This window comes from Rana temporaria, chromosome 10, assembly GCF_905171775.1.
Source record: "Rana temporaria chromosome 10, aRanTem1.1, whole genome shotgun sequence".
NCBI classification, from domain to species: domain Eukaryota; kingdom Metazoa; phylum Chordata; class Amphibia; order Anura; family Ranidae; genus Rana; species Rana temporaria.
In genome coordinates, this window is record NC_053498.1 from 5,492,671 (window position 1) to 5,520,026 (window position 27,356).

Consider the following 27,356-nt stretch of genomic DNA (forward strand, 5'->3'; position numbering starts at 1 on the left):
TTCCTGGTTTTCGGCGCTCTTCATGTAAGAACTACATTTCCCAGTATGCATTGCGGCACGCCCAGTAATTCACACCTCCTTGAGGTCTCTAACACGTAGAGAGCGTCCTGCCGCACAGATGTAGTTCCCAGGAGGGGGCGAGCACGTCACTGACCACCGCAGTAAAGCCTCCCTTCACGGTGGTGAGTAACAATCAGACAAGCAGGAAGTGAACTGAACAGAGAAGAAATAGAGCAACTTCTGAGCAAAAACGGACAATGAGGAAGTAAAAAGAGGAATGTCTGCAGGTAAAGGATGCTTATTATGAAAAAAAAAAAATCCTTTACAACCCCGTTAAGGTTAGATGTGCACAAGAGAACCTCAGTGTTTCTCAACTCTCAAGACGCCCCAACAGGTCATGTTTTTCGGGATTCCCCCTCAGATGAAACGGCTGTGGTAATTAGGCAGTGAAACTGATGAAATCACCTGTGCAAAATAATGGAAGGCCTGAAAACATGACCTGATGGGGTGCCTTGAGGGCTGGAGTTGAGAAACACTGCTCTACCTTGTAGCTCCGGGTCTTAGGCATGTTGCGCGGCTTCCTCCAGGCAGTCTGGGTTTGTTCCAGGAACGCGCTGGTAGGCAAATTTTTTGGCTGACCTAATTGGCCCCGGCGTGTGACAGAGACTGATGTTATCGGCTCAGTGATCTATGTACAGCGCTGTGGTATATGTCAGAGCTATATACATGTATAATAATAATAGTGTGTGACTGTGGGGGGTGGGGCGACATTAGAGTGTGAGCTCCTCTGGTACAGAGACTGATGTGACTGGCTCAGTGTTCTCTGTACAGCTCTGCGGTATATGTCAGAGCTATGGACACGCTCCAGCATTGGCTCTTCATCGTTGCTTTTGACCAGTTTCCTAATATTGACAATGATTGACCATTCCTGCTCAATGTGTGATGATAGTCTCCTCCTGCTCAATGTGTGATGATAGTCTCCTCCTGCTCAATGTGTGATGATAGTCTCCTCCTGCTCAATGTGTGATGATAGTCTCCTCCTGCTCAATGTGTGATGATAGTCTCCTCCTGCTCAATGTGTGATGATAGTCTCCTCCTGCCGCTGCACTAGTGGGGAGAGGAAACTGTGGCAAAACCGCGTGGCCCTTTCAGGGGTGCGCACTTCACATTAAATATCATGAAATCCTTCATTTTTATATTCTTCCATAGGTATGAACCCTTCCAGCAGCAGTGGGATGCAAACCACTCACAAATCCAGAGCACCGTCAACTTTGGGGCCCCAACATATATCAGGAACCACACAATGGACAGTAAATTCTACGCTTTACAGTCAGCCGGTCTCAGGAAAAAATGAAAGCAGAACTGAAAGGTTAGACATCGACTATATGCTTTATATATAAGGTATTAAGACATTAGACATTTATGTTTATGAAAAATATAAGAAATGATGAAATAGCTGAGCTGTTCTGTATAGTGTCCCTCAGCTCTGTCTGAGGTCAGTAATCGTTGGATCGGTTTGAAGCTGTGGTATCAAGGATCCCTTGTTTATGATCGTTTTAGGAGATGGATGTTGCAATGCCTGAGAATCCGGCTGGAATGGGCAATGCCGGTTATGACCAATTCATTATGGGGTTTCATTTTCAATGGGTGGAGAGCAGGGCAGGGCCTACCGTAGGTCCATGTTACCCAGGCGGCAAGTTGAGAGGGGCGGCAGAGCAGGGCCGCTGCTACCTATATGATCCGCACCGAATGCAGACTCAGTTAGAGCGCTGTCCCTCTGCGGCACTCTCGCTGTGTCTGCACCCGATACTTCAGTGACAGCCAGAGCCCGGAGATGAGCGTAAGAGCGAGTCTCCTCCCTTGCCCCGCCCATATGATAGAGCTGGGAGGAGTTTTTTTACATAATCTCCTGAGCAGGAGTGGCGCCTGTATACACTAGCCTGTCTGTATATACCCTAGCCAATCTATATAGTACTGTAGCATGTCCGTATATTTACCCTAGCCTGTCTATATACTACCCTAGCCTGTCTTTATACCCTAGCCTGTCTATATACTACCCTAGCCTGTCTATATACTACCCTAGCCTGTCTATATACTACACTGACCTGTCTATATACTACCCTAGCCTGTCTATATACTACCCTAGCCTGTCTATATACTACCCTAGCCTGTCTATATACTACCCTAGCCTGTCTATATACTACCCTAGCCTGTCTACATACCCTAGCCTGTCTGTATAATACACTAGCCTGTCTATATACACTAGCCTGTCTATATACCCTATCCTGTCTATATACTACCCTAGCCTGTCTATATACTACCCTAGCCTGTCTATATACTACCCTAGCCTGTCTATATACTACCCTAGCCTGTCTATATACTACACTAGCCTGTCTATATACCCTAGCCTGTCTTTATACCCTAGCCCAGTGAACCTTGGCACCCCAGATGTTTTGAAACGACATTTCCCATGATGCTCATCCACTCTGCATTGTAGTTGAGCATCATGGGAAATGTAGTTCCAAAACATCTGGGGTGCCAAGGTTCACCATCACTGCACTAGCCTGTCTATATACTACCCTATCCTGTCTATATACTACACTAGCCTGTCCATATACCCTATCCTGTCTATATAATACACTAGCCTGTCTATATACTACCCTAGCCTGTCTACATACCCTAGCCTGTCTGTATACTACACTAGCCTGTCTATATACCCTATTCTGTCTATATACTACACTAGCCTGTCTATATACTACCCTAGCCTGTCTATATACTACCCTAGCCTGTCTATATACTACCCTAGCCTGTCTATATACTACCCTAGCCTGTCTATATACTACCATAGCCTGTCTATATACTACACTAGCCTGTCTATATACCCTAGCCTGTCTGTATACCCTAGCCCAGTGATGGCGAACCTTGGCACCCCAGATGTTTTGGAACTATATTTCCCATGATGCTCATCCACTCTGCAGTGTAGTTGAGCATCATGGGAAATGTAGTTCCAATTATTAGAAAATTATTAGAGAAGTGAGGGAATCAGACAAACCCCCCCCCCCCCACATACTCACCTGGATGACTGCTGCATTGATCTGAGCTGCAGCTGTCCTCCTCCGGCTCTACACCGAGTGATCAAAGACCACTGATCGCTCAGTACTTGGGTCTGCTCTAAGCAGAGACTGGTGCCTATCAGTCACTGGCCCTGTGCTCTGCTCCTTCAGCACTCATTGGAGCGCTGGGCTATGGAGGGGTGGGAGTAGCTGGCTCAGGCTCTCAGTGACTTGCTTAGAGCCTGAGTCAGCTCCCGGTCCAGGAAACTGGGTCTATCCTGACCATATGGTCACGATCTTTCCCCAGCCTGGACCGGCTCTGTGATGACGGTGAACAGCGAGCTTTAGGCTTTTCTAAAAAAAAAGTGGGTCGTAGGAGTGCAGAACTATCTGCACTCCTTTGATCCATAGGAGAAGTACAGCCAAGAAAGCTTTGGCCATACTTCTCCTTTAAAGGGGTTGTAAACGTTCGTGTTTTTTCACCTTAATGCATTAAGGTGAAAAAACACCTTGCAGTGTCTGGCCCCCCAGTCCCCCCCCCCCGTTTTACTTACCTGAGCCCTTAATTTCCATAGGTGCGATCCCACGTCGCTCTCTCCACAGCTTCTTGGCTCTTCATTGCATAGATTGATAGCAGCGCAACCATTGGCTCCCACTGCTGTCAATCAAATCCAATGACGGGGGGGCGGGGCCAAGTCATACAGTGCGGTTTTGGACGCCAAGTTTATGACACCGTAGCCTGCCTGTAGGGTAACCCTCTCGGGAGAGAGCTTCCCAGAGGGGGATATCTATTGCGGGGAGGAGCTGAGAGAGACGCCGTGGGACCCCAGATGAGGAGGATCGGGGCCACTCTGTGCAAAACGAACTGCACAGTGGAGGTAAGTATGACATGTTTGTTATTTTATTTTTTTTAACTGGGAACCTTTACAACCACTTTAAGTCTCCATTTGTATATACACCATGTACTTGGGCCTGCAGTCTAGATGGAGCCCCTTTCCTAATGGCCAGGGTTGCATTTTACTAACTAAGTCTTTTCACAGTTTAGTTTCCAGGCGCAAGAACCTGTACCTCATTCTCATCCCCGTGCTGGTGATCGCCTGCATTTCTATTCTTGCAACAGTGTTTGCCGTTCATGTTAAAGGTCAGAAAAATAGAGGTAAGATGACATCCTTATGTACTATGATTTTGTCATCTGTTGTGTTACGCTCCCGCTGGTGGTCTGCGATGGGGCTTCACAAGGTCCAGAGGGTGACTGCAAAGATCAAGCTTTAACGCCAACGTGATTCAGGGCTCCTTCCATTTTCCACAAGTCTTCACAATAAGGGACAGAGGCTAAAAACTTGTCACTACTCACTAGTGATAGGTTCGCAGATGGAGCAGTAGAAGTTCACATTTTTTTCAGTCACCATCCAGATCCTTTAAAACTCCTCCTTAGGCCATGAGTAGAAGAATTACCAGGCCATGAGTAGAACACAAAACCTGCAGAAGCCCCCTCCTCTTCGATGGTTGGCCAAAGATCTGCAGATGTCTCCTCCACTTCAATGTCTAGCCAAAGACCCGTAGATGTCTCCTTCTGCAGGTCTTTGGCCAGCCATAGATGAGGAGGAGACAATCGGCAAGTCCTTGGCCAACCACAGAAGAGGATGAGACTTCTTCAGATCTTTGGCCAGCCATTGAAGTAAAGTCTCCTCCTCTTTTATGGTTGGCCAAAGACCTGCAGATGTATCCTCCACTTCAATGGCTAGCCAAAGACCCATATATGTCTCCTTCTGCATGTCTTTTGGTCAACCATTGAAGTGAAGGAAAGATTGACAGGTCTTTGGCCAGCCATGGACGAGGAGGAGACATCGGCAAGTCCTTGGCCAACCACAGAAGAGGAGGAGACGTCTTCAGATCTTTGGCCAGCCATTGAAGTCTCCTCCTCTTCTATGGTTGGCCAAAGACCTGCAGATGTATCCTCCACTTCAATGGCTAGCCAAAGACCCATAGATGTCTCCTTTTGCGGGTCTGTGGCCAGCCATTGAAGTGGAGGAGACATCTGCAAGTCTTTGGTCAAAAATAAAAAAGGAAGAGACATCTGCAGATCTTTTGGTCAACCATTGAAGTGAAGGAAACATTGACAGATCTTTGGCCAGCCATAGAAGAGGAGGAGACATTGGCAAGTCCTTGGCCAACCACAGAAGAGGAGGAGATTCTGCAGATCTTTGGCCAGCCATTGAAGTGAAGTCTCCTCCTCTTCTATGGTTGTTCAAAGACCTGCAGATGTCTCCTCTTCTATTGTTGGCCAAAGAGCTACAGATGTCTCCTCCACTACAATGGTTGACCAAAGACCCATAGATGTCTCCTCCTCGTCTATGGTTGGCCAAATAGCTACTGATGTCTCCTCCACTATAATGGCTTGCCAAAGACCTGCAGATGTTTCCTCCTCGTCTATGGTATGCCAAAGTGCTACAGATGTCTCCTGCACTACAATGGTTGACCAAAGACCACATTTGTCTCCTCCTCTTCCAAGGCTGGTCAAAGATTTGTAGACGTCTCCAGACGGGTGTCCAAAGACCTGCAGATGTATCCTCTCAAAGAACATAATCTACCCTGCCAGAAACCACCTCTATTTGGTGCAACTTGCCTGATGGCTAAAACTTTCCCTTTCTTCTATCACCAGTAGCATTGGTAACATTAAATCGATGGATCCTTTTAAAAGTTGGGTCATCAAATAGTTTTTTGTGGACACCCCATTACTGTTGAAAAATGCTCCCTTTGCCAATAGTCATTTGGCGACTAACTGTCACACCTGCATCTGAGAATTACTCTTTATTTACCTTTAGTACATACAAAGACTATCATAGCATGCCTCTGGGTATATCTTTCTAACTCACTTTGAGAGCTGAACGTCGATGCTCCCCGGAGTTCTTTGTAGACCAGATTTCGTAATGACCAGTAGACTGGCACCTCTCGGTATAGGAGTTATTGGACGTCTTGTGACAGCAGATTGGTGGCCTTTCTGTACACTCCCTAATATACAGTCTGAGCTTCGTCCTTGTCTGAACATTTCCTGCTTTTTGTACACAGCAGCCAATGGTCCCACCACTGAGCCGGAAAATATCGCAATGATCGATGGGGAGGCAAATCTGGAAAAGGCACAACATAATGACAGCAACGTGTTTCGGTTGGCAGATCCTGAAAATCTTTCTGGAGAAACAGGTATTTCCAGTTTGTATCTGCTACATACCTTAAGATTTCGATTATTTGTTATTAAAGTGGACTTATCATACACACCCCATATAGATTCATCACTGTCCCCCCCATAAAGATTCATCACTGTCCCCCCCATAAAGATTCATCACTGTCCCCCCCATATAGATTCATTACTGTCCCCCCCCATATAGATTCATCACTGTCCCCCCCATATAGATTCATCACTGTCCCCCCCATATAGAGATTCATCACTGCCCCCCCCCCCATAAAGATTCATCACTGCCCCCCTATAAAGATTCATCACTGTCCCCCCATATATAGATTTATCACTGCCCCCCCCCCATAAAGATTCATCACTGTACCCCCCTATAAAGATTCATCACTGTCCCCCCCATAAAGATTCATCACTGCCCCCCCATAAAGATTCATCACTGTCCCCACCATAAAGATTCATCACTGTCCCCCCCCCCATAAAGAAAGTCAAGCCCATGAAGCCTTATACTCACAGTATGTCCTCAGTCTTCCGAGTTGGGTGATTATATGCAATATGAAAGACCGAGGACATGGAAGGACATTGAAAATGTACTACTGTGGACAGTACCAGCATCTCACAAAAGTAAGTACACCCCTCACATTTTTGTAACTATTTTCTTCTATCTTTTCATGTGACAACACTGAAGAAATTACACTATTAGGTAGATTCAGTAAGAGTTAGGCCGACTTATCAGTAGATAAGTCGACCTAACTCAGAATCTACGCCGACCTATGTTTAAGCGTATCCTCAAACAGAGATACGCTTAAACATTTCTAAGATAGGACGGCTTGCGCCGTCCTATCTTAGGTTGCAATATTTTGGATGGCCGCTAGATGGCGCTTTCATTGCGGTCGGCGTAGAATATGTAAATGAGTTTGTACGCCGATTCACGTACGTACGCCCGGCCGCCGCAGTCGATTTACGCCGTTTCCGTAAGGCCTTAGGAGGCCTAAAGTTATTCCACCTATTAGGTGGAATAACAATGTTAAAGTATGGCCGCCGTTCCCGCCGCGAGGTTCGAATTTTTAACGTTGTTTGCGTAAGTCGTCCTCGAATCGGGATTTACGTTGTTTACGTCCACATCGAAATCAATAGGCCCGTGCGGCGTACGTAACCGCAATGCACACTGGTAAATGTAGTCGCCCGGCGCATGCGAGTGAAAAAAAAAACGTAAAAAATGTGAGGTCAAGCCTCATTACCATTAAACACGCCCCCCCCAAAGCCATTTGAATTAGGCGCCCTTACGCCCGCCGCTTTAAGCTATGCCGCCGTATATTATCAGGCAAGTACATTGAGAATCATGTACTTGCCTCGCTAACTTACGGCGGCGTAGCTTAAATTCCTTAAGCTACGCCGCCGCAAAGTTAGGTCATTGTACCTGAATCTACCTATTTGTATCTACAATGTTGTGTAGTGAGTGTACAGCTTGTATAACGGTGTAAATTTGCCGTCCCCTCAAAATAACTCAACACACAGCCATTAATGTCTAAACCGCTGGCAAAAAAAAGCGACGACACCCCCTAAGTGAAAATGTCCAAATTGGGCCCAATTAACCATTTTCCCTCCCACCCCCCGGAGACATGTGACTCGTTAGTGTTACAAGGTCTCAGGTGTGAATGGGGAGCAGGTGTGTTAAATGTGGTGTTATCGCTCTCACTCTCTCATACTTGGTCACTGGAAGTTCAACATGGCACCTCATAGCAAAGAACTCTCTGAGGATCTGAAAAAAAAAAAAGAATTGTTGCTCTACATAAAGATGGCCGAGGTATTGTAGATACAAAGTGTAATTTCTTCAGTGTTGTCACATGAAAAGATACAAGAAAATAGGGGTGTACTCACTTTTGTGAGAAACTGTTTGTGTATATATATATTTTTATATATGTAAAACTAATATTATATAATATTATATAGAGTTATACTAAATTAATCATTATTTTATACATAGAAAAGTAATATTAAATAGAATTATAAAAATAATAAGAACAAAAATATTATTAACTAGATAAATAATAATTATGCCAATATACAGTGTATATACCGTATTTATCGGGGTATAGCGCGCCCCGGCGTATAACGCGCACCCCAAGTTTAGAGAGGTAAAAAAGAAAAAAAAAAAGAAAACTTACATTTTTGCCCTGCATCCATCGGCAGCCTTGTCCGGCGTCCGTCTGCGGCTTTGTCCGTCTTCGTCCAGCATGTCCGTCTGCAGCCTCCATCCCGGTGTCCGTCTCCGTCCAGCGTGTCCGTCTGCGACCTCCATCCCGGTGTCCGTCTCCGTCCAGCATGTCCGTCTGCGACCTCCATCCCGGTGTCCGTCTCCGTCCAGCATGTCCGTCTGCAGCCTCCATCCTGGTGTCCGTCTCTGTCCAGCGTGTCCGTCTGCGACCTCCATCCCGGTGTCCGTCTGCGACCTCCATCCTGGTGTCCGTCTCCGTCCAGCGTGTCCGTCTGCGACCTCCATCCCGTGTTTCCATCTCCGTCCAGCGTGTCCGTCTGCGACCTCCATCCCGTGTTTCCGTCTCCATCCAGCGTGTCCATCTGCGGCCTCCATCCCGGTGTCTGTCTCCGTCCAGCCTGTCCGTCTGCGGCCTCTATCCCGGTGTCTGTCTCCGTCCAGCCTGTCCGTCTGCGGCCTCTATCCCGGTGTCTGTCTCCGTCCAGCCTGTCCGTCTGTGGCCTCCATCCCGGTGTCTGTCTCCGTCCAGCCTGTCCGTCTGCGGCCTCCATCCCGGTGTCCGTCTCTGTCCAGCGTGTCCGTCTGCGGCCTCCATCCCGGTGTCCGTCTCTGTCCAGCGTGTCCGTCTGCGGCCTCCATCCCGGTGTCCGTCTCTGTCCAGCGTGTCCGTCTGCGGCCTTCATCCCGGTGTCCGTCTCCGTCCAGCGTGTCCATCTGCGGTCTCCATCCCGGTGTCTGTCTCCGTCCAGCCTGTCCGTCTGCGGCCTTCATCCCAGTGTCTGTCTCCGTCCGTGTCCGGTGTTCGTTTTTGAATTTGGCACCCAGAGGAGCCGGATTTCCTGTGTGTTCGGCTCCTCTCGGCTTGTCTCGGCTTCTCTCGCGTGGCTGCAGGCGGAGCTGAGCGTGGCGGAGCTCTAGGCTGCGGCAGGCGGAGAAACAGCAGGTATCGGCGTATAACGCGCACCCGCGATTTTCCCCTGATTTTAAGGGGAAAAAAGTGCGCGTTATACGCAGATAAATACGGTATATATATATATATATATATAATTTTTTTTGTCATAATTATTATGTATCTAGTTTATTTATAATTATTTATACCAATACCATTATGCCTTTATATAACTCATTTATTAATATAGAATTATAAAAAATTATTTTAATTATCACTGATGCTTCATGCAGGTTTGTAAATAAATACATTGTAAATAATTGTATCGCCAAAGATAAAATTCTGTGAATATTCCGGGCTTAGCGCAGGAAATGCTCCTCCCAATAAGCCGTTGTCTTCCTTCTGCAGATGTCTGAACATGGAGCCCCCCGGCCCCCCCGGCGTATCCAATCTACATAATCCTACAGACTCGGATTTCTCGGATTGGTTCTCGTCTATCGTTCTGTTTCTGACAGTTTCCCAATCGTGTTTCTCAGCGGAGGAATGAATGAGATCGAAGGTCTTCATAATTCTATAGAATTAGGAGGACGCGGGCAGAAGACGGGAATTCGGATCCTTTTTATATTTCTGTCATTACTGTTGGAATAAAAGGCGAAAGTTGGGATTTTAATGCCTTTTTATAAACGCTCGTTCCGTCAGCGATTTATTTTATTATGAAGACAAACGTTTTCTGAACAAGGTTAAACGAGATTTAAAACCTCATCACGTGTTTTTTTTTTTTTTTAAAAAAAAGCTTTCACATGTTAAAGGGGTTGTAAAGGTACAATTAGTTTGCTGAGGAAAAAAATATGGGGCCCCTTACACGGGAGGGGGGCCGGCCGGGCCTGTAATAAGGGGCCCTGGGGACCATCGGGCCCTTGCATGTGTATTTGAAAAAAAAATTTGATCAACATTTCTCTATATGGGTTGAAAAACAGTAACCAGATGATATCATACCTCACGTAAAACACCATAAATCTAAATTTTTGGGGGTGTAATGGTGGGGGGGGGCGGATATTTTCTTGCCACACCCTGGGCCCCTTAGTACCAAGTGAGGATTGTTTATACACCACGGCCTACCTGAGTATTGTTGCTGACCATGTCCATCTCTGTCCAACCCGGGACTAGCAAGGGGGGACCTAATAAAGGGGGTCCAACCCGCTACTAGCAAGGTGGACCTAATAAAGGGGTCCAACCCGCTTCTAGCAAGGGGGACCTAATAAAGGGGATCCAACCCGCTACTAGCAAGGAGGACCTAATAAAGGGGGTCCAACCCGCTACTAGCAAGGTGGACCTAATAAAGGGGTCCAACCCGCTTCTAGCAAGGGGGACCTAATAAAGGGGGTCCAACCCGCTACTAGCAAGGAGGACCTAATAAAGGGGGTCCAACCCGCTACTAGCAAGGGGGACCTAATAAAGGGGGTCCAACCCGCTACTAGCAAGGGGGACCTAATAAAGGGGGTCCAACCTGCTACTAGCAAGGGGGACCTAATAAAGGGGGCCCAACCCGCTACTAGCAAGGGGGCCTAATAAAGGGGGTCCAACCCGCTACTAGCAAGGGGGGCCTAATAAAGGGGGTCCAACCTGGTACTTTAAAGGGGGTCTAACCCGCTACTAGCAAGATGGACCTAATAAAGGGGGTCCAACCCGCTACTAGCAAGGTGGACCTAATAAAGGGGGTCCAACCTGGTACTAGCAAGGGGAACCAAATAATAGGGGGTCCAGCCCGCTACTAGCAAGGGGGACCTAAAAAAGGGGGTCCAACCCGCTACTAGCAAGGGGAACCTAATAATAGGTGGTCCAGCCCGCTACTAGCAAGGGGAACCAAATAGGTGGTCCAGCCCGCTACTAGCAAGGGGAACCAAATAATAGGGGGTCCAGCCCGCTACTAGCAAGGGGGACCTAATAAAGGGGGTCCAACCCGCTACTAGCAAGGGGGACCTAATAAAGGGGGTCCAACCCGCTACTAGCAAGGTGGACCTAATAAAGGGGGTCCAACCCGATACTAGCAAGGGGGACCTAATAAAGGGGGTCCAACCCGCTACTAGCAAGGGGGGACCTAATAAAGGGGGTCCAACCCGCTACTAGCAAGGAGGGCCTAATAAAGGGGGTCCAACCCGATACTAGCAAGGGGGGACCTAATAAAGGGGGTCCAACCCACTACTAGCAAGGGGGACCTAATAAAGGGGGTCCAACCCGCTACTAGCAAGGAGGGCCTAATAAAGGGGGTCCAACCTGGTACTATAAAGGGGGTCTAACCCGCTACTAGCAAGATGGACCTAATAAAGGGGGTTCAACCTGGTACTAGTAAGGGGGATCTAATAAAGGGGTTCCAACCCGCTACTAGCAAGGGGAACCAAATAAAGGGGTCCAGCCCACTTCTAGCAAGGGGGACCTAAAAAAGGGGGTCCAACCCGGTACTAGCAAGGGGGACCTAATAAAGGGGGTCCAGTCCGCTACTAGCAAGGGGGGCCTAATAAAGGGGGTCCAACCCGGTACTAGCAAGGGGGGCCTAATAAAGGGGGTCCAACCCGCTACTAGCAAGGGGGGCCTAATAAAGGGGGTCCAGTCCGCTACTAGCAAGGGGGGCCTAATAAAGGGGGTCCAGCCCGCTACTAGCAAGGGGGATCTAATAAAGGGGGTCCAACCCGCTACTAGCAAGGGGGACCTAATAAAGGGGGTCCAGCCCGCTACTAGCAAGGGGGGCCTAATAAAGGGGGTCCAACCCGCTACTAGCAAGGGGGATCTAATAAAGGGGGTCCAACCCGCTACTAGCAAGGGGGACCTAATAAAGGGGGTCCAGCCCGCTACTAGCAAGGGGGGCCTAATAAAGGGGGTCCAGCCCGCTACTAGCAAGGGGGATCTAATAAAGGGGGTCCAACCCGCTACTAGCAAGGGGGACCTAATAAAGGGGGTCCAGCCCGCTACTAGCAAGGGGGACCTAATAAAGTGGCGGGTGAGTGTGTATACATACAGTAGTCTTTAGTATCACGTTGCCCATTTAGTGAAGCGTGCCGCGGTCACATTGTGCAGTCCGCTGACATGGCTTCTCGGCCCGGTGAGAAGGAATTACAGCCTGAAATCCGAGTATATTTATACAACCAGGTCGCCGGCACTTAATGAAATGTGATCTGCGTGGGTGTGAAGACGAGCGGCAGAAATAAAAACAAAGATTATTTATGTCATAAGTAAGATAATCTTATAAAGAAAAGGTGGTGCTTCATAGTGAACCTGTTTGATATCTCGCTGTGTCCAAAGTACAGATTTCCAGTCCTTCGAGTGGTTCCAGAGCCAAATCCCGGGTGTGTGATATACGGGGGGGGGGGGGGGGGCTCTAAACCCTCTCTGGACACACAGTTGCGCCCAATATGTCATGTACCCAATGGCGACAATTTTAGTGTAATACTACACATTGAATCCTTGCTCTCGGACACGCCCCCGAGGAGCTTGCAGTCCCCACCCAGACAGTTTTAGAGGAAGCCAATAAACCAGTCCCATTGTTTCTAGGAGGAATTTGGATCACATGGAAAGACTGGCGTAAGGGAAAAGCCCATCAAAGTGGGGCCAATAAGGGATTTGCGGTTATTAGAAGGGTAAGCCGGAAAAAGATGCAGAAAGAGAGTGGACCATAAAGGGGAAAGCCTAGTAAATGAGTTGTTGTGTAAGAATGGGTTAGCAGCCCATTTCCTGTTTCCTTAAACAGCCCACTTCCTGTTTCCTTATACAGCCCACTTCCTGTTTCCTTCTACAGCCCACTTCCTGTTTCCTTCTACAGCCCACTTCCTGTTTCCTTCTACAGCCCACTTCCTGTTTCCTTCTACAGCCCACTTCCTGTTTCCTTCTACAGCCCACTTCCTGTTTCCTTCTACAGCCCACTTCCTGTTTCCTATCTGGTCATTAGCCTAGGCTTATGACATCATGTAGCTCTCTCTCTCTCTCTCTCTCTCTCTCTCTCTCTCTCTCACACTCATGTGAGAGTTTGCCAGGAAGGCAGGGGGGGTGAGTCATAAGAGGGCTAATGAGGGCTGCAGATGTGCCTCTTTGTGTCTGTGTAAATCCAGGAAGTGAACAGGAAGCAGCTTCAGCTGCCCACAGTTAAAATGGCTGCAGCCAGACTCATTGGAGGGAGATTTCTGCACCGTATTTGGCAAGTACAGAATGACCGTACAGTGGAACCTCGGATTGCGAGTAATGCGGTAAACGAGCGTTTCGCAAAACGAGTATTGCATTAAAAAAAATCCTAACTCTGTTTTTGCAAGGGTTGTCTCGCAAAATGAGCAGACAGAGTCACACTCAGGGGGGATGACGTCAACGCGTTTCACAGGTCCTGACAAAGCTGGGGGATCCCAGCGAAATGCGTCAACGTCATCCCCCCTGAGCGTCTGACACTCTGTGCATCCCTTAGACACCACTGTCCAGGGTCCACGGTGCGGACTTTGGCACAGGAACACAGGAAATACGGGACTTTGTGCCATCGTGTACAGTGGTCAGGTCCAAGCTGTGCGGAGTCTTTCCCTATACACTCTGGGTGAGGAGACTCCGAGTGTGGCGCGGTGTGTGTCACCACGAGGAAGGACGGCCGGGGACGGCGGGAGCCTCCATCAGCTATCCCGGCTATTGGCTCTATGGAATCCTGCTGGTATCCTTATACAAGCTGGCATCGGAATACATAACTATCCAGCTTATTAAACTTTTTATATACTCATTTAAGGTTTATTGTGCAGTTGGTGAGAACAATTGTCATATGTTCATGTTCCTATTGTGAGAACTTGGCATACTTTCTGAGTGACTTCCAAATGGCTTCAGTTTAGTTACCACCTCCTGGATCCCTCAGGGATCCATCTGCATGGGTCTGAGACTGCTACTGCCATTCATATAGCTGCCCATAAATTCCCCGTTCCCTGTGTCCCCCCTCAGCCATGGACTTCAGTCCTCTGGATCTCTGATTTATGTATCATTGCGTTTTTTTTTCATATACCAGAATAACTAAGTTGGGATGAGTGGCAGTGTTGGCGTGAGTGGTAGTGCTGGCGGGGAGTTGGCGTGAGTGGTAGTGCTGGCAGGGAGTTGGGGTGAGTGGCAGTGCTGGCGGAGAATTGGGGGTGAGTGGCAGTGCTGGCGGGGAGTTGGGGTGAGTTGCAGTGTTGGCGTGAGTGGTAGTGCTGGCGGGGAGTTGGCGTGAGTGGCAGTGCTGGCGGGGAGTTTGGGTGAGTGGCAGTGCTGGCGGGGAGTTTGGGTGAGTGGCAGTGCTGGCGGGGAGTTTGGGTGAGTGGCAGTGCTGGCGGGGAGTTTGGGTGAGTGGCAGTGCTGGCGGAGAGTTGGGGGTGAGTGGCAGTGCTGGCGGGGAGTTGGGATGAGTGGCAGTGTTGGCGTGAGTGGTAGTGCTGGCGGGGAGTTGGCGTGAGTGGCAGTGCTGGTGGAGAGTTGGGGTGAGTGGTAGTGCTAGCGGGGAGTTGGGGGTGAGTGACAGTGCTGGCAGGGAGTTGGGGGTGAGTGGCAGTGCTGGCGGGGAGTTGGGGTGAGTGGCAGTGCTGGCGGTGAGTTGGGGTGAGTGGCAGTGCCGGCGGGGAGTTGGGGCAAGTGGTGGTGCTGGCGGGGAGTTGGGGTGAGTGGCAGTGCTGGCGGGGAGTTGGGAAGAGTGGCAGTGCTGGCAGGGAGTTGGGATGAGTGGCAGTGCGGGTGAGGAGTTGGGGTGAGTGGCAGTGCTGGCGGGGAGTTGGGGTGAGTGGCAGTGCTGGCGGGGAGTTGGGATGAGTGGCAGTGCTGGCGGGGAGTTGGGATCAGTGGCAGTGCTGGTGGGGAGTTGGGGGGGAGTGGCGGGGAATTGGGGTGAGTGGCAGTGCTGGTGGGGAGTGGCGGGGAGTTGGGATGAGTGGCAGTGCTGGCGGGGAGTTGGGATCAGTGGCAGTGCTGGTGGGGAGTTGGGGGGGAGTGGCGGGGAATTGGGGTGAGTGGCAGTGCTGGTGGGGAGTGGCGGGGAGTTGGGATGAGTGGCAATACTGGCGGGGAGTTGGGGGGAGTGGCGGGGAGTTAGGATCAGTGGCAGTGCTGGCCAACCTTTAGTGAATTCCCTTGCGCCAGGAGTCCCGGTGTCCGTTTTTTTTAATTGGGGGGGGCACAGTATAATTTTGGGGAGGGGTGTCATGGCCCCCTCTGGCCCCCCTAGTGATGCCACTGCCTTGCGGTTATCCCCTTCCTAAATTTTGAGACTGCATTTACGCCGTCAACTGTTGGCTAAACCGCATTCACCTCATTCAATGTCCCGGGGGGAGGGGGGGGGATCTCCTGTTTTGTTTTTTTGTCTTTTCAGAGGAGGGGACCCAGGAAGAAATGGGTTGCAGTAATGGTGGTGGGCCAGCAGGGTGGAGGTGCAGCAAAACAAGGTTATCATGAAATCAATAGACCCAGCAAGAGAGAGGATTCGCTAATGGCGAGCCAGAAGGAAAGGGGGCGCAGCAAACGAGGTGCTCTTCAGATCATGAAATGAAGTGAACGCTGAACTATAAAAAAGTAAAATTAATGCAAAAATTTAGAAAACACAAATATAAACTGTAATATGTCCAATAAAAAAACAAAAAAAAAACACTAACACACTAAATTTAATAAAACTGAAATACATTACATCCCCCCCACCAAAAAAAAAAAACAACTTCACTCCAAAAAAATAAATAAAATAAAAACACCAAAAACACCAAAAACCCTCTAAATTAAAAAAAATTGGTAACGCAAATGTATTGGGGGAAATCTGTAAAAGTGGTACCCAATGATGGGAATAGGGAGGTCGGGATGGAGAAGGCGACCCTCGGCCTGTGATCTCAGTGGGTGCCGGTGACAGGTCCTCTTTCCCTGCCCCCCTGGCACACACACAGGGACAGATCGCGGCTCTGGCACACCTGTGACCGGCATCCTGGGGAGGCGGAACCCAGGAGGACTTGAGCAATATAAAGTCCTGGATGAGCTTTCACTTCTCAGAATAAACAGATCTGAGCCGGACACACCACGGCTTCCTGCCGAGAGGCTGACTGGTGAGTAAATGTCACACATCCCCATTGTATTAGATACATCCCCATTGTACTAGATACATCCCCATTGTACTAGATACATCCCCATTGTATTAGATACATCCCCATTGTATTAGATACATCCCCATTGTATTAGATACATCCCCATTGTATTAGATACATCCCCATTGTATTAGATACATCCCCATTGTACTAGATACATCCCTATTGTATTAGATACATCCCCATTGTACTAGATACATCCCCATTGTATTAGATACACCCCTATTGTATTAGATACATCCCCATTGTACTAGATACATCCCCATTGTATTAGATACACCCCTATTGTATTAGATACACCCTCATTGTATTAGATACACCCTCATTGTATTAGATACATCCCTGTTGTATTAGATACATCCCTGTTGTATTAGATACATCCCTATTGTATTAGATACATCCCTATTGTATTAGGGATGTATCTAATACAATGGGAATGTATCTAATACAATAGGGATGTATCTAATACAATAGGGATGTATCTAATACAATGGGGATGTATCTAATACAATGGGAATGTATCTAATACAATGGGAATGTATCTAATACAATGGGAATGTATATAATACGATAGGGATGTATCTAATACAATGGGAATGTATCTAATACAATGGGAATGTATCTAATACAATGGGAATGTATATAATACGATAGGGATGTATCTAATACAATGGGAATGTATATATCGTATTATATACATTCCCATTGTATTAGATACATTCCCATTGTATTAGATACATCCCTATTGTATTAGATACATCCCTATTGTATTAGATACATCCCTATTGTATTAGATACATTCCCTATTGTATTAGATACATTCCCATTGTATTAGATACATCCCTATTGTATTAGATACATCCCTATTGTATTAGATACATCCCTATTGTATTAGATACATCCCTATTGTATTAGATACATTCCCATTGTATTAGATACATTCCCATTGTATTAGATACATCCCTATTGTATTAGATACATTCCCATTGTATTAGATACTTTCCCATTGTATTAGATACATCCCCATTGTATTAGATGCATTATCATTATTCTAGATACATTCTCACTGTGCTATATACATTCCAATTGTACTAGATACATTACATTCTCATTGCACTAGATACATCCCCATTGTACTAGATACATTCTCATTGCACTAGATACATCCCCATTGTACTAGATACATTATCATTGTTCTAGATAGATTCCCATTGTACTAGACATATTCTAATTGCACTAGATACATTGTCACTGTACTAGATACATTCTCATTGTATTAGATACATTCCCATTCTACTAGATACATCCTCATTGTACTAGATACATTCCCATTCTACTAGATACATCCTCATTGTACTAGATACATTCCCATTCTACTAGATACATTCCCATTGTTCTAGATACATTCTCATTGTACTAGATACATTCCCATTGTTCTAGATACATTATCATTGTACTAGATACATTCCCATTGTACTAGATACATTCCCATTGTACTAGATACATTCCCATTGTACTAGATACATTATCATTGTACTAGATACATTCCCATTGTTCTAGATACATTCTCATTGTACTAGATACATTATCATTGTACTAGATACATTCCCATTGTACTAGATACATTCCCATTGTTCTAGATACATTCCCATTGTACTAGATACATTCTCATTGTTCTAGATACATTCTCATTGTACTAGATACATTCTCATTGTACTAGATACATTCTCATTGTACTAGATACATTCTCATTGTACTAGATACATTCTCATTGTACTAGATACATTCTCATTGTACTAGCTGTGTGCAGGCTCTTGTAGTCACCTATCTATGTGTTCCCAGAGTACGGTGCGGCTGCTCTGTTAGAGTTCTGTCATTGATCTCACTGGATGAGTAATTTTCCCTGGAGGTTTCGTTCTCAATGAAAACACGTAATGGCAATTGTGAAAATACGTTTCAATGATTTCAACATAAATTATGCCTAAATAAAGCATATTCTGTACACTACAAGGGTCCAGTGCTGGGGATAAAAGTTTTATAGTTGAATTATCAATAATAATAATAATTAAAAAAAAATACTAGTAATAGTGTAATAATAATAATAATAATAATAATAATAATAATAATAATACAAAAACAATAATAATCATAATGTTATTTAATAATAATAATATAAACCATAGTGATAGTGTATAAGTCAGTGTGCTTCAAGTGTCCTGTGTAGTTGAACTAGCAATAACAATAATACTTATATATAATATAACACAAAAAAAAATACTTGTAATAGTGTAATAATAATAAAACAACAATAATGATCATAATGTTATATATTAATAATAATAATAATAATAATAATAATAATAATAATAATAATATACACCATTGTGATAGTGTATAAGTCAGTATACTTCAAGGGTCCTGTGCCGTGGATAAAAGTTATAGTTGAACTAGCAATAAGAATACAATTTTATATATGTGTGTATATATATATATATATATATATATATATATATATATATATATATATATATATATATATATATATATATATAATACTGTATAATAATATTAACACAAAAAAATACTTGTAATAGTGTAATAATAATAAAATATCAATAATAATCATAATGTTATATAATAATACTAATAGTAATAATATAAACCATAGTGATAGTGTATGAGTCAGTACACTACGGGTCCAGTGCTTTGGATAAAAGTTATAGTTGAATTAGCAATAACAATAAAAAAAATATATAATAATAATAATAATAATAATAATAATAATAATAATAATAAAAAAAAATTACTAGTGTAATAATAATAATAAAATAACAGCAATAATAATCATAATGTTATATAATAATAATAATATAAACCATAGTGATAGTGTATAAGTCAGTACAGTGCAAGGGTCCAGTGCTGTGGATAAAAGTCTTAGTTGAATTAATAATAATAATAATAATAATAATAATAAAAAATATATATATATATAATACCACAAAATAATATACTAAAATACTAGTAAAACTGTTATTATTATTATTATTATTATTATTATTACAACACTATTACCCATATTTATTTTAGTATATTTATTTTGTGTCGTTATTATATATTTTTATTAGTATTGCTAATTAAACTATAACTTTTATTCACAGCACTGGAACCTTGTAGTGTACTAACTCCTAAAATATCACCATGGTTTATATTATTATTATTATTATTATTATTATTATTATTATTATTATAATAATAATATAAACAATAGTGATATTTTATAAGTCGGTGCACTACAAGGGTCCAGTGCCCTGAATAGAAGTTATAGTTGAATTAGAAATAAAACAAAGACTATAATAATAAAACAAAATGAATATAAAATATTAGTTACGAAATAATAATAATAATAATAATAATAATTATAAAAATAGTATAAGTGATATTTTACAAGTCAGTACACTACAAGGGTTCAGTGCTGTGGGTAGAAGTTATAGTTGAATTTGCAAAAATAATATTAATTAAATAAGAATATATTAAAACAAAGTAATGATAAAAACCAAGGTAATATTTTATAATATGACAAAATTATTATTGTTCGGGAACATAATTACACTACAACCTCAATGCAAAACTCTAGCTTCTTTCTTTCTTTTCTGGAGAACTACAAGGTTCAGCCTTTAGCTGCAAAAAAAATTCTGGGATGTGTGACTGCATTGGGCATAGAGGGTAAAGCAAGTCTGTAGCAAGGGGCAATACATCTACACTGCTGAGAGAGAATCTAGGAGAGCTTCTTATTGCACATGGGGGGGGAATCTGTGACTAGCGGACATCTTGAATTCTGATTTCAGCCCTCCTGTACTGGAAACATTTGTTTCATTGGCCCAGATTCAATAAGATTTGCGCGATATTTGCGTGGGAGCAGGGCAACGATTTTGCCTTGCGCCCACGCAAATATTTTGCGCTGCCCTCGATTCACGGAGCAGTAGCTCCGTGACTTGCGAGGGCGCGCCGGCAAATTTGCCCGGCGTAAGCGCGCGCAAGTTAAATGATCCCGCCGGGGGCGGGAATCATTTAAATTAGGCGCGCTCCCGCGCCGAGCGTACAGCGCATGCTCCGTCGGGAAACTTTCCCGACGTGCATTGCGGCAAATGACGTCGCAAAGACGTCATTTGCTTCAAAGTGAACGTGAATGGCGTCCAGCGCCATTCACGAAGCACTTACGCAAACGACGTAACATTTGAACGTCGCGACACGGGAGCGGCGGTATACTTTAGCACAGGCTGCCCCTGCTATTAGAAAGGGCAGCCTTGCGCTAAAGTAGCCGTACGGAAACTCCGTACCTGGCTTGCGCGGGGCCCGCGCAAGATTGTGAATCAGTGGTAGTATGCAATTTGCATACTACACGCTGATACACAATGGGAGCGCCCCCTAGCGGCCCCCGCAAGAATGCAGCCTAAAATCTGCGAGGCATAAGAGCCTTATGCCGCGCAGATTTTAGGCTGCAGCCGGTGTAACGAGGTTCCTGAATCAGGAGCACTCGTTACACCGGAGCAAGTAAGCAATTGCGCCGTGTATTTTTTAAATTACAATATTCCCATCTCAATAGGGGGAACAAATTGCAATAACACATTATTAAAGGACTGCTATAATGTTTCTACTATAGTATATGCTACTATATTACTGTATATAGTTATATATTATATATACAGTATTATATATAATGTAATGTATATTTTATATATATATATACACACACATACACACATACAGTGCATTGAAAAAGTATTCATACCCCTTGAAATTTTCCACATCTTGTCATGTTACAACCGAAAATGTAAATGTATTTTATTGAGATTTTATGTGATAGAGCAACACAAAGTGGCACATAATTGTGAAGTGGAAGGAAAATGATAAAATGGTTTTCAACATTTTTTTAAAAGTGTGGGCGGTGCATTTGTATTCAGCCCCCTTTACTCTGATACCCCGAACTAAAATCTAGTGGAACCAATTGCCTTCATAAGTCACCTAATTAGTAAATAGAGTCCACCTGTGTGTCTTTTAAACTCAGTATAAATACAGCTGTTCTGTGAAGCCCTCAGAGGTTTGTTAGAGAACTTTGGTAAACAAACAGCGTCATGAAGGCCGAGGAACACACCAGACAGGTCGGGGATAAAGTTGTGGAGAAGTATAAAGCAGGGTTAGGTTATAAAAAAAAATCTCACAAGCTTTGAAGATCTCACGGAGCCTCTGTTCAGTCCTACATCGGAAAATGGAAAGAGTACGGCACAACTGCAAACCTACCAAGAGATGGCTGTCCCCCTAAACTGATCGGGCCGGGCAAGAAGAGCAGCTAAAAGGCTCATGGTAAGATCCACAGCTCAGGGGGAAGAATCTGTCCACAGGACAACTATTAGTGGTCTCTCCACAAATCTGCCCTTTATGGAAGAGTGACAAGAAGAAAGACATTGGTGAAAGAAAGACATAAGAAGTCCCAATTGCAGTTTGCGAGAAGTCATGTGGGGGACACAGCCAGAGGCGGCTCTAGGCTTTGTGAGGTCTTAGGCTAAACTTGACATGGGGCCCCACTCTCGCCCATGTTGGAAAAAATAATACAAGGACAAGAGCCTCTTCCCCACCACCCTGGCCGGTGGTTGTGGGGGTCTGCGGGCAGGGGGCTTATCGGAATCTGGAAGCCCCCTAGATCCTGCTCTTCAATGACTAAGGGGCGGGGTGGTACCGCCCCCTTGTGACATCATTGACTGAGGGGGTGGCGTCACCGATCTGTATTCACTGGTTGTTAGGGACGCTGGCGGCCCCGCTCCTGAGTCAGGGCTCTTAACGCTGCCTGAGCACAGCAGCGTTAAGGCCCCCTGTCCCTAAAAACTGTGGTAATGCATTGGGTAAGTTAGGCGGCCGCGAGGTCCCTGTGAGTGCGAGGCCTTATGCGACTACCTAATTTGCCTGATTAAAGAGCCGCCTCTGAACACCCCTAACATGTGGAATGAGGCTCTCTGGTCAGATGAGACCAAAATTTAGCTTTTTGACCTAAAAGCAAAATCCTATGCGTGTTGGAAAACTAACACTGCACATCACCCTGAACACACCATCCCCACCGTGAAACATGGTGGTGGCAGCATCATGTGGTGGGGATGCTTTTCTTCAGCAGGGACAGGGAAGCTGGTCAGAGTTGATGGAAAGATGGATGGAATCTTAGAAGAAAACCTGTTAAGAGTCTGAAGATACCCCAGACAGACCCACCTCCTCTCTCCTCCTATCACTTTCTAGAAGGAAGAGGGAGGTGACAGTGATGCTACCTGTGAGTCACCAGCTGCTACTCTGAGCCACTCCCAGCCTAAAATGAAAACAAACAGGCCTAGTCACCAGCTAGGCCTGCCTAAATGTACCTACTCTGACAGAAAATTCTTGAGTTCCAATATATTACTGAAGCGCCCTGTGCCAACATTCAAATATATTTTCCAAGAACGATCTCTAGTAGTCTCATGTAATGTGTATTATAGACTATGGCTGTCTTCCAGTGGCGGCCCATCCATTAGGGGCACACGCCCCCTTAAATCGGTGGTTCCCCCTAAAACTAATTTCTAACAATACATTCGGAAGACTGCTTACACTGCGGGTAGGCTGGCTTTTTTTTTTTTCGTACATACCTCAATATCGCCGTTTCATCCCTCGACTTCCGGGTATGAGTCTTGTGGCGGTGGACATTCCTAGTTGATTGACGTTCCTCCGACCGACGCATACTTGACGTCACGACTTTCCGAAAGAAGCCGAACGTCGCTGCGCAGGCGCCGTATAGAGCCGACTCTATACGGCGCCTGCGCAATGACGTTCGGCTTTTGTCGGAAAGTCGTGACGCGCAGTATGCGCCGGTCGGAGGAACGTCAATCAACTAGGTCCAGCAAGACTCGTATCTGGAAGCCGAGGGATGAAATGGCGATATGCGATATGATCGAGGTATGTACCTACCTGCAGTGTAAGCAGTCTTCCGAATGTATTGTTAGAAATTTGTTTTAGGGGGAACCACCCCTTTAAGCAATACGTCCGGCCCCCTAATCTACATGCAGAGCGCCGGGCGCATGGATTCTAGTAGGCTTCAAAAATGGGTGGGCTCGTGGCGCAGAGCACCGCGCTCCGAACCCACCTAGTTGTGTGACAAATGCGAATAAATATTCACTATTGTAACACCGATCCTCCTCCCGGCCAATCATGTAGCGGGTCTTGAGACATGTCACCCGATTGGCTGAAAGGACAGGTGATCCTATTGGATGCCTAGGAGAAAGAGGAGGGAGAAGACACACGGTGGAAGCCTCCATGATGAAGAGGAAGAGGAGACGCGATGGAAGTCACTACCTGTAGGAGCGCTGCCCGTCCGCGACCTAGATGGGGTAAGTGCAGGGCTGGATGACTGGCCGACAGCGGATGGGGGAGGGGCCTGCCTGGCCTGGGGGGTGGTTGTTTGCCGCCCTCTAAAAAAAAAAAAACACCAGCCGCCACTGCTGTCTTATGAAACATGTCCCCAGCCTACAACACCCACAGCATGTCTGCAGTCTCTGACCATCTCTTGTAAAATGTCTGCAGTCTCTGACCATCCCTTGTAGCATGCCTGTAGTCTCTGGGCATCTCCTGTAGTATGTCTGCTGTCTCTGACCATCTCTTGTAGTATGTTTGCAGTCTCTGATCATCCCTTGTAGCATGCCTGTAGTCTATGGGCATCTCCTGTACTATGTCTGCAGTCTCTGACCATCTCCTGTAGCATGCCTGCAGTCTCTGACCATCTCCTGTAGCATACCTGTAGTCTCTGGGCATCTCCTGTAGTATGTCTGTAGTTGCTGACCATCTCCTGTAGCATGCCCAAAGTCTCTGACAATCCCTTGTATCTTGCCTGTAGTCTCTAGGAATCCCCTGTAGTGTGTTTGCAGTCTCTGACCATCTCCAGTAGCATACCTGCAGTCTCTGACCATCTCTTCTAACATGTCTGTAGTCTCTGACCATTTCCGGTAGCATTTCTGTAGTCTCTGCCCATCTCTTGTAGCATGTCTGTAGTCTCTGCCTATCTCCTGTAGCATGCTCATACTCTCTGGCAATCCCTTGTAGCATGCCCATAGTCTCTGACCATCTCCTGTAGCATGTTTGTAATCTCTGGCAATCTCTTGTAGCATGCCTGCAGTCTCTGACCATCTCTTCTAGCATGTCTGTAGTCTCTGCCCATCTCTTGTAGTATGTCTGTAGTCTCTGCCCATCTCCTTTAGTATACTCATACTCTCTGGCAATCCCTTGTAGCATGCCCATAGTCTCTGACCATCTCCTGTAGCATGTTTGTAATCTCTGGCAATCTCTTGTAGCATGCCTGCAGTCTCTGACCATCTCTTGTAGCATGTCTGCAGTCTCTGACCATCTCTTGTAGCATGTCTGCAGTCTCTGACCATCTCTTGTAGCACGTCTGCAGTCTCTGACCATCTCTTGTAGCACGTCTGCAGTCTCTGACCATCTCTTGTAGCACGTCTGCAGTCTCTGACAGCAGGCAGAAGTTCAATAAAAGTAAAAGGTTTTGGCTGGTGATAAAAAAAGAATGTGTGGCAATAACAAGAAAACATAAACAGCCCATTAAAAGATAAAATAACAAAACAGCCGTTGCTGCAAAACATTCATCTTCGATCCAGAGACATTCTATGCAGCATCATTCAACCCACTTCCTCTGAGCCCAGGTTGCATTGGACCATCCACCAATCTGTGACCGGATGATGACAGGAGAAGCCCATCCTCCGCTGGTGTGAATGGGCTCTATTACCCCCAGGGACCCCCCCAGAGATAAGCAGAACACGAGTTCTAAAAGCACTTCCTGCCTATTCATCGAAGGTCAGGGGCTCAGAAAGCATTGCGAATAGAAGGCCAGGCAAATATAAATTTTAATTAAAAAAAACAAAATAAAAAACATATGTCTCTTAATACATAAGCAACTCGTTTTTAAAACGGCGTACATATACCTTAACCAGCCAATCAGATCACAGGAAACTGACCCCACCGCCCTACATTTTTTCCAGCTAGCCAGGACTTTGATTTGGAGATTACGCTGCAAAACAGAAATAGCCGTAATCAAGATGTTTACTTTATACCTTCTTGGCGGCTCTATATCAACATTGTCCAAAGTCACAGTGTAACCAGGAACCAGATCGTGCCAATGCAAATTTATCTTCCCGGCCTTCTGGCAAACCGGATCGGCTAGATTGGTGGCAGCACTTCAAAGGTTGGTGCCGAAGCGAAGACATGGGGAACGGTGGCCTTAAAGGGGAAACCTATGGAGTTTGTAAAGTGAGAAGCAGCCATACATGATATATACTCCTGAACGGTGATAGTACTTTACTGTTCTTCTTGCTCAATAGAAGCCTACCAGTCAGGTATGACTGATTGGAAACAAGTCATTTTCGGCGTGATGGTGATTTTAGCTCAGCCCCCAGTGGTTCCTCCCCCCCCCAAACTTTTTTATTTACACTTATCTTTTTTTTATATTGTACAGGGTCCTCTTCGGGTCTTCTCCTGGCCATGGGCTGTCCTCAATGATTCAGAGAGAAGCGCTGATGACACCAACACCACTTCTCTGCATAGAGAGCAGGTCCTCGACACTCTGTACTCACAATATGTCCTCATTGGGTATCAATCACCCTTGAAGACATCTTGTAGCAGAGATGAGGTACTGCAGGGGATAGTGCTGGAGAGGAGGTGATGTGATTTAGGTAAGATGTGGTCTCACTGGTCCTGCTTGGTGGCACTTGGTTCCACTTCTCCTCTACAACGCCTAGGGGTATCTTATTTCTTCCTTCATACACATTCTTCTAAAATAATGTGTATGAAGCCCCATTGTGTAATGTTTTGGGGTGGAGAGTTTCATTGTCCCTGTGCTTACTGAAGCATGCTTGTAACGGTATAAAAACCTGAGTTTTACCATTAAAGATGCATTCATTTTTGGAACCAGTAACAGAACTGTCTGTCTCGTTATTTCTGGGGAGAATCCAATGGGTCCTGTCTGCTGGATTGTGGATTGTCTGATAAGCTGATGTGGTTGGTGGAATGGAAGATCGTAAACGGTGGTGACCGTTACAGTGGTGGCATCAGTGGGATAATTCCATCACCGGAATAACAGCTACAAGGACACAGGACAATGGATGCTTCAGTAAGCACAGGGACAATGAAACTCTCCACCCCCAAACATCACACAATGGGGCTTCATACACATTCTTTTAGATAATGACATTCAGATGAGTTAATTATCCCCCAGACGTTCTGTCTCCGACAATAAGCTATTCTCACCTGATACACAATACACAGACGTCTGACCTTTAGAGGGTGCTCCGTCACATTCCACACCTTATCATCAATAGACTTTTCACACCATACAGTGTCATTAGCATCCACAATGAAAGGTCTTTCAGAAGCCAGACTCAATTAACACCTCAACAGTCTATTGACCTGTTCATAAGGAACAACTTGTAATATTCTAAGATCTCCTGCAAAACATGAATTATCATTAATGTCCCATCTCATGTAATCCGAGATATCCGTTCTCAGTCATCCTATGCCCCTATCGGACATAGGATGAACCTAGACCCAAGAGTCATTGGTGAAGCTGGCACAGGAGTACCCCACATCCTTCAGAAGTCTCTGGGTGTCACGGCCCATTCCGTTACAGTAGCTATTTTTTTAAATATATAAATATATATATATATAAAAAAAAAATATTTAAAAAAAAATCTGTATTTATATTCATTTTTACATAGCTATACCTCTTAGTCCTGGAAAAATAAAAAATAAAATATATAAGAATATAAATAAATATATTTTTCCAAATCTGTATTTTTATATGTAATGTTTACATAGCTATGCCTGCAAAAGGGGC

General features: G+C 45.4%; 2 protein-coding genes across 3 annotated transcripts in view; both read left to right on the plus strand.

Moving 5' to 3' along the window:
- The window catches only part of LOC120916216 (polymeric immunoglobulin receptor-like), a 29,732-nt gene extending 19,623 nt beyond the window's left edge, over positions 1-10,109 (plus strand). For both annotated transcript variants that reach the window (XM_040327073.1, XM_040327074.1), the window contains 4 exons: positions 1,210-1,369; positions 4,094-4,209; positions 6,123-6,254; positions 9,756-10,109. In XM_040327073.1, the coding sequence (XP_040183007.1) occupies positions 1,210-1,369; positions 4,094-4,209; positions 6,123-6,254; positions 9,756-9,763 (416 nt within the window). In that variant the 3' untranslated portion in view covers positions 9,764-10,109. The remainder of the gene's footprint in view (positions 1-1,209; positions 1,370-4,093; positions 4,210-6,122; positions 6,255-9,755) is intronic.
- A 6,184-nt stretch (positions 10,110-16,293) lies between these two features.
- The window catches only part of LOC120916217 (polymeric immunoglobulin receptor-like), a 36,065-nt gene continuing 25,002 nt past the window's right edge, over positions 16,294-27,356 (plus strand). The window contains exon 1 of the mRNA XM_040327075.1: positions 16,294-16,411. The gene's annotated coding sequence lies outside the window, so the exon portion shown is untranslated. The remainder of the gene's footprint in view (positions 16,412-27,356) is intronic.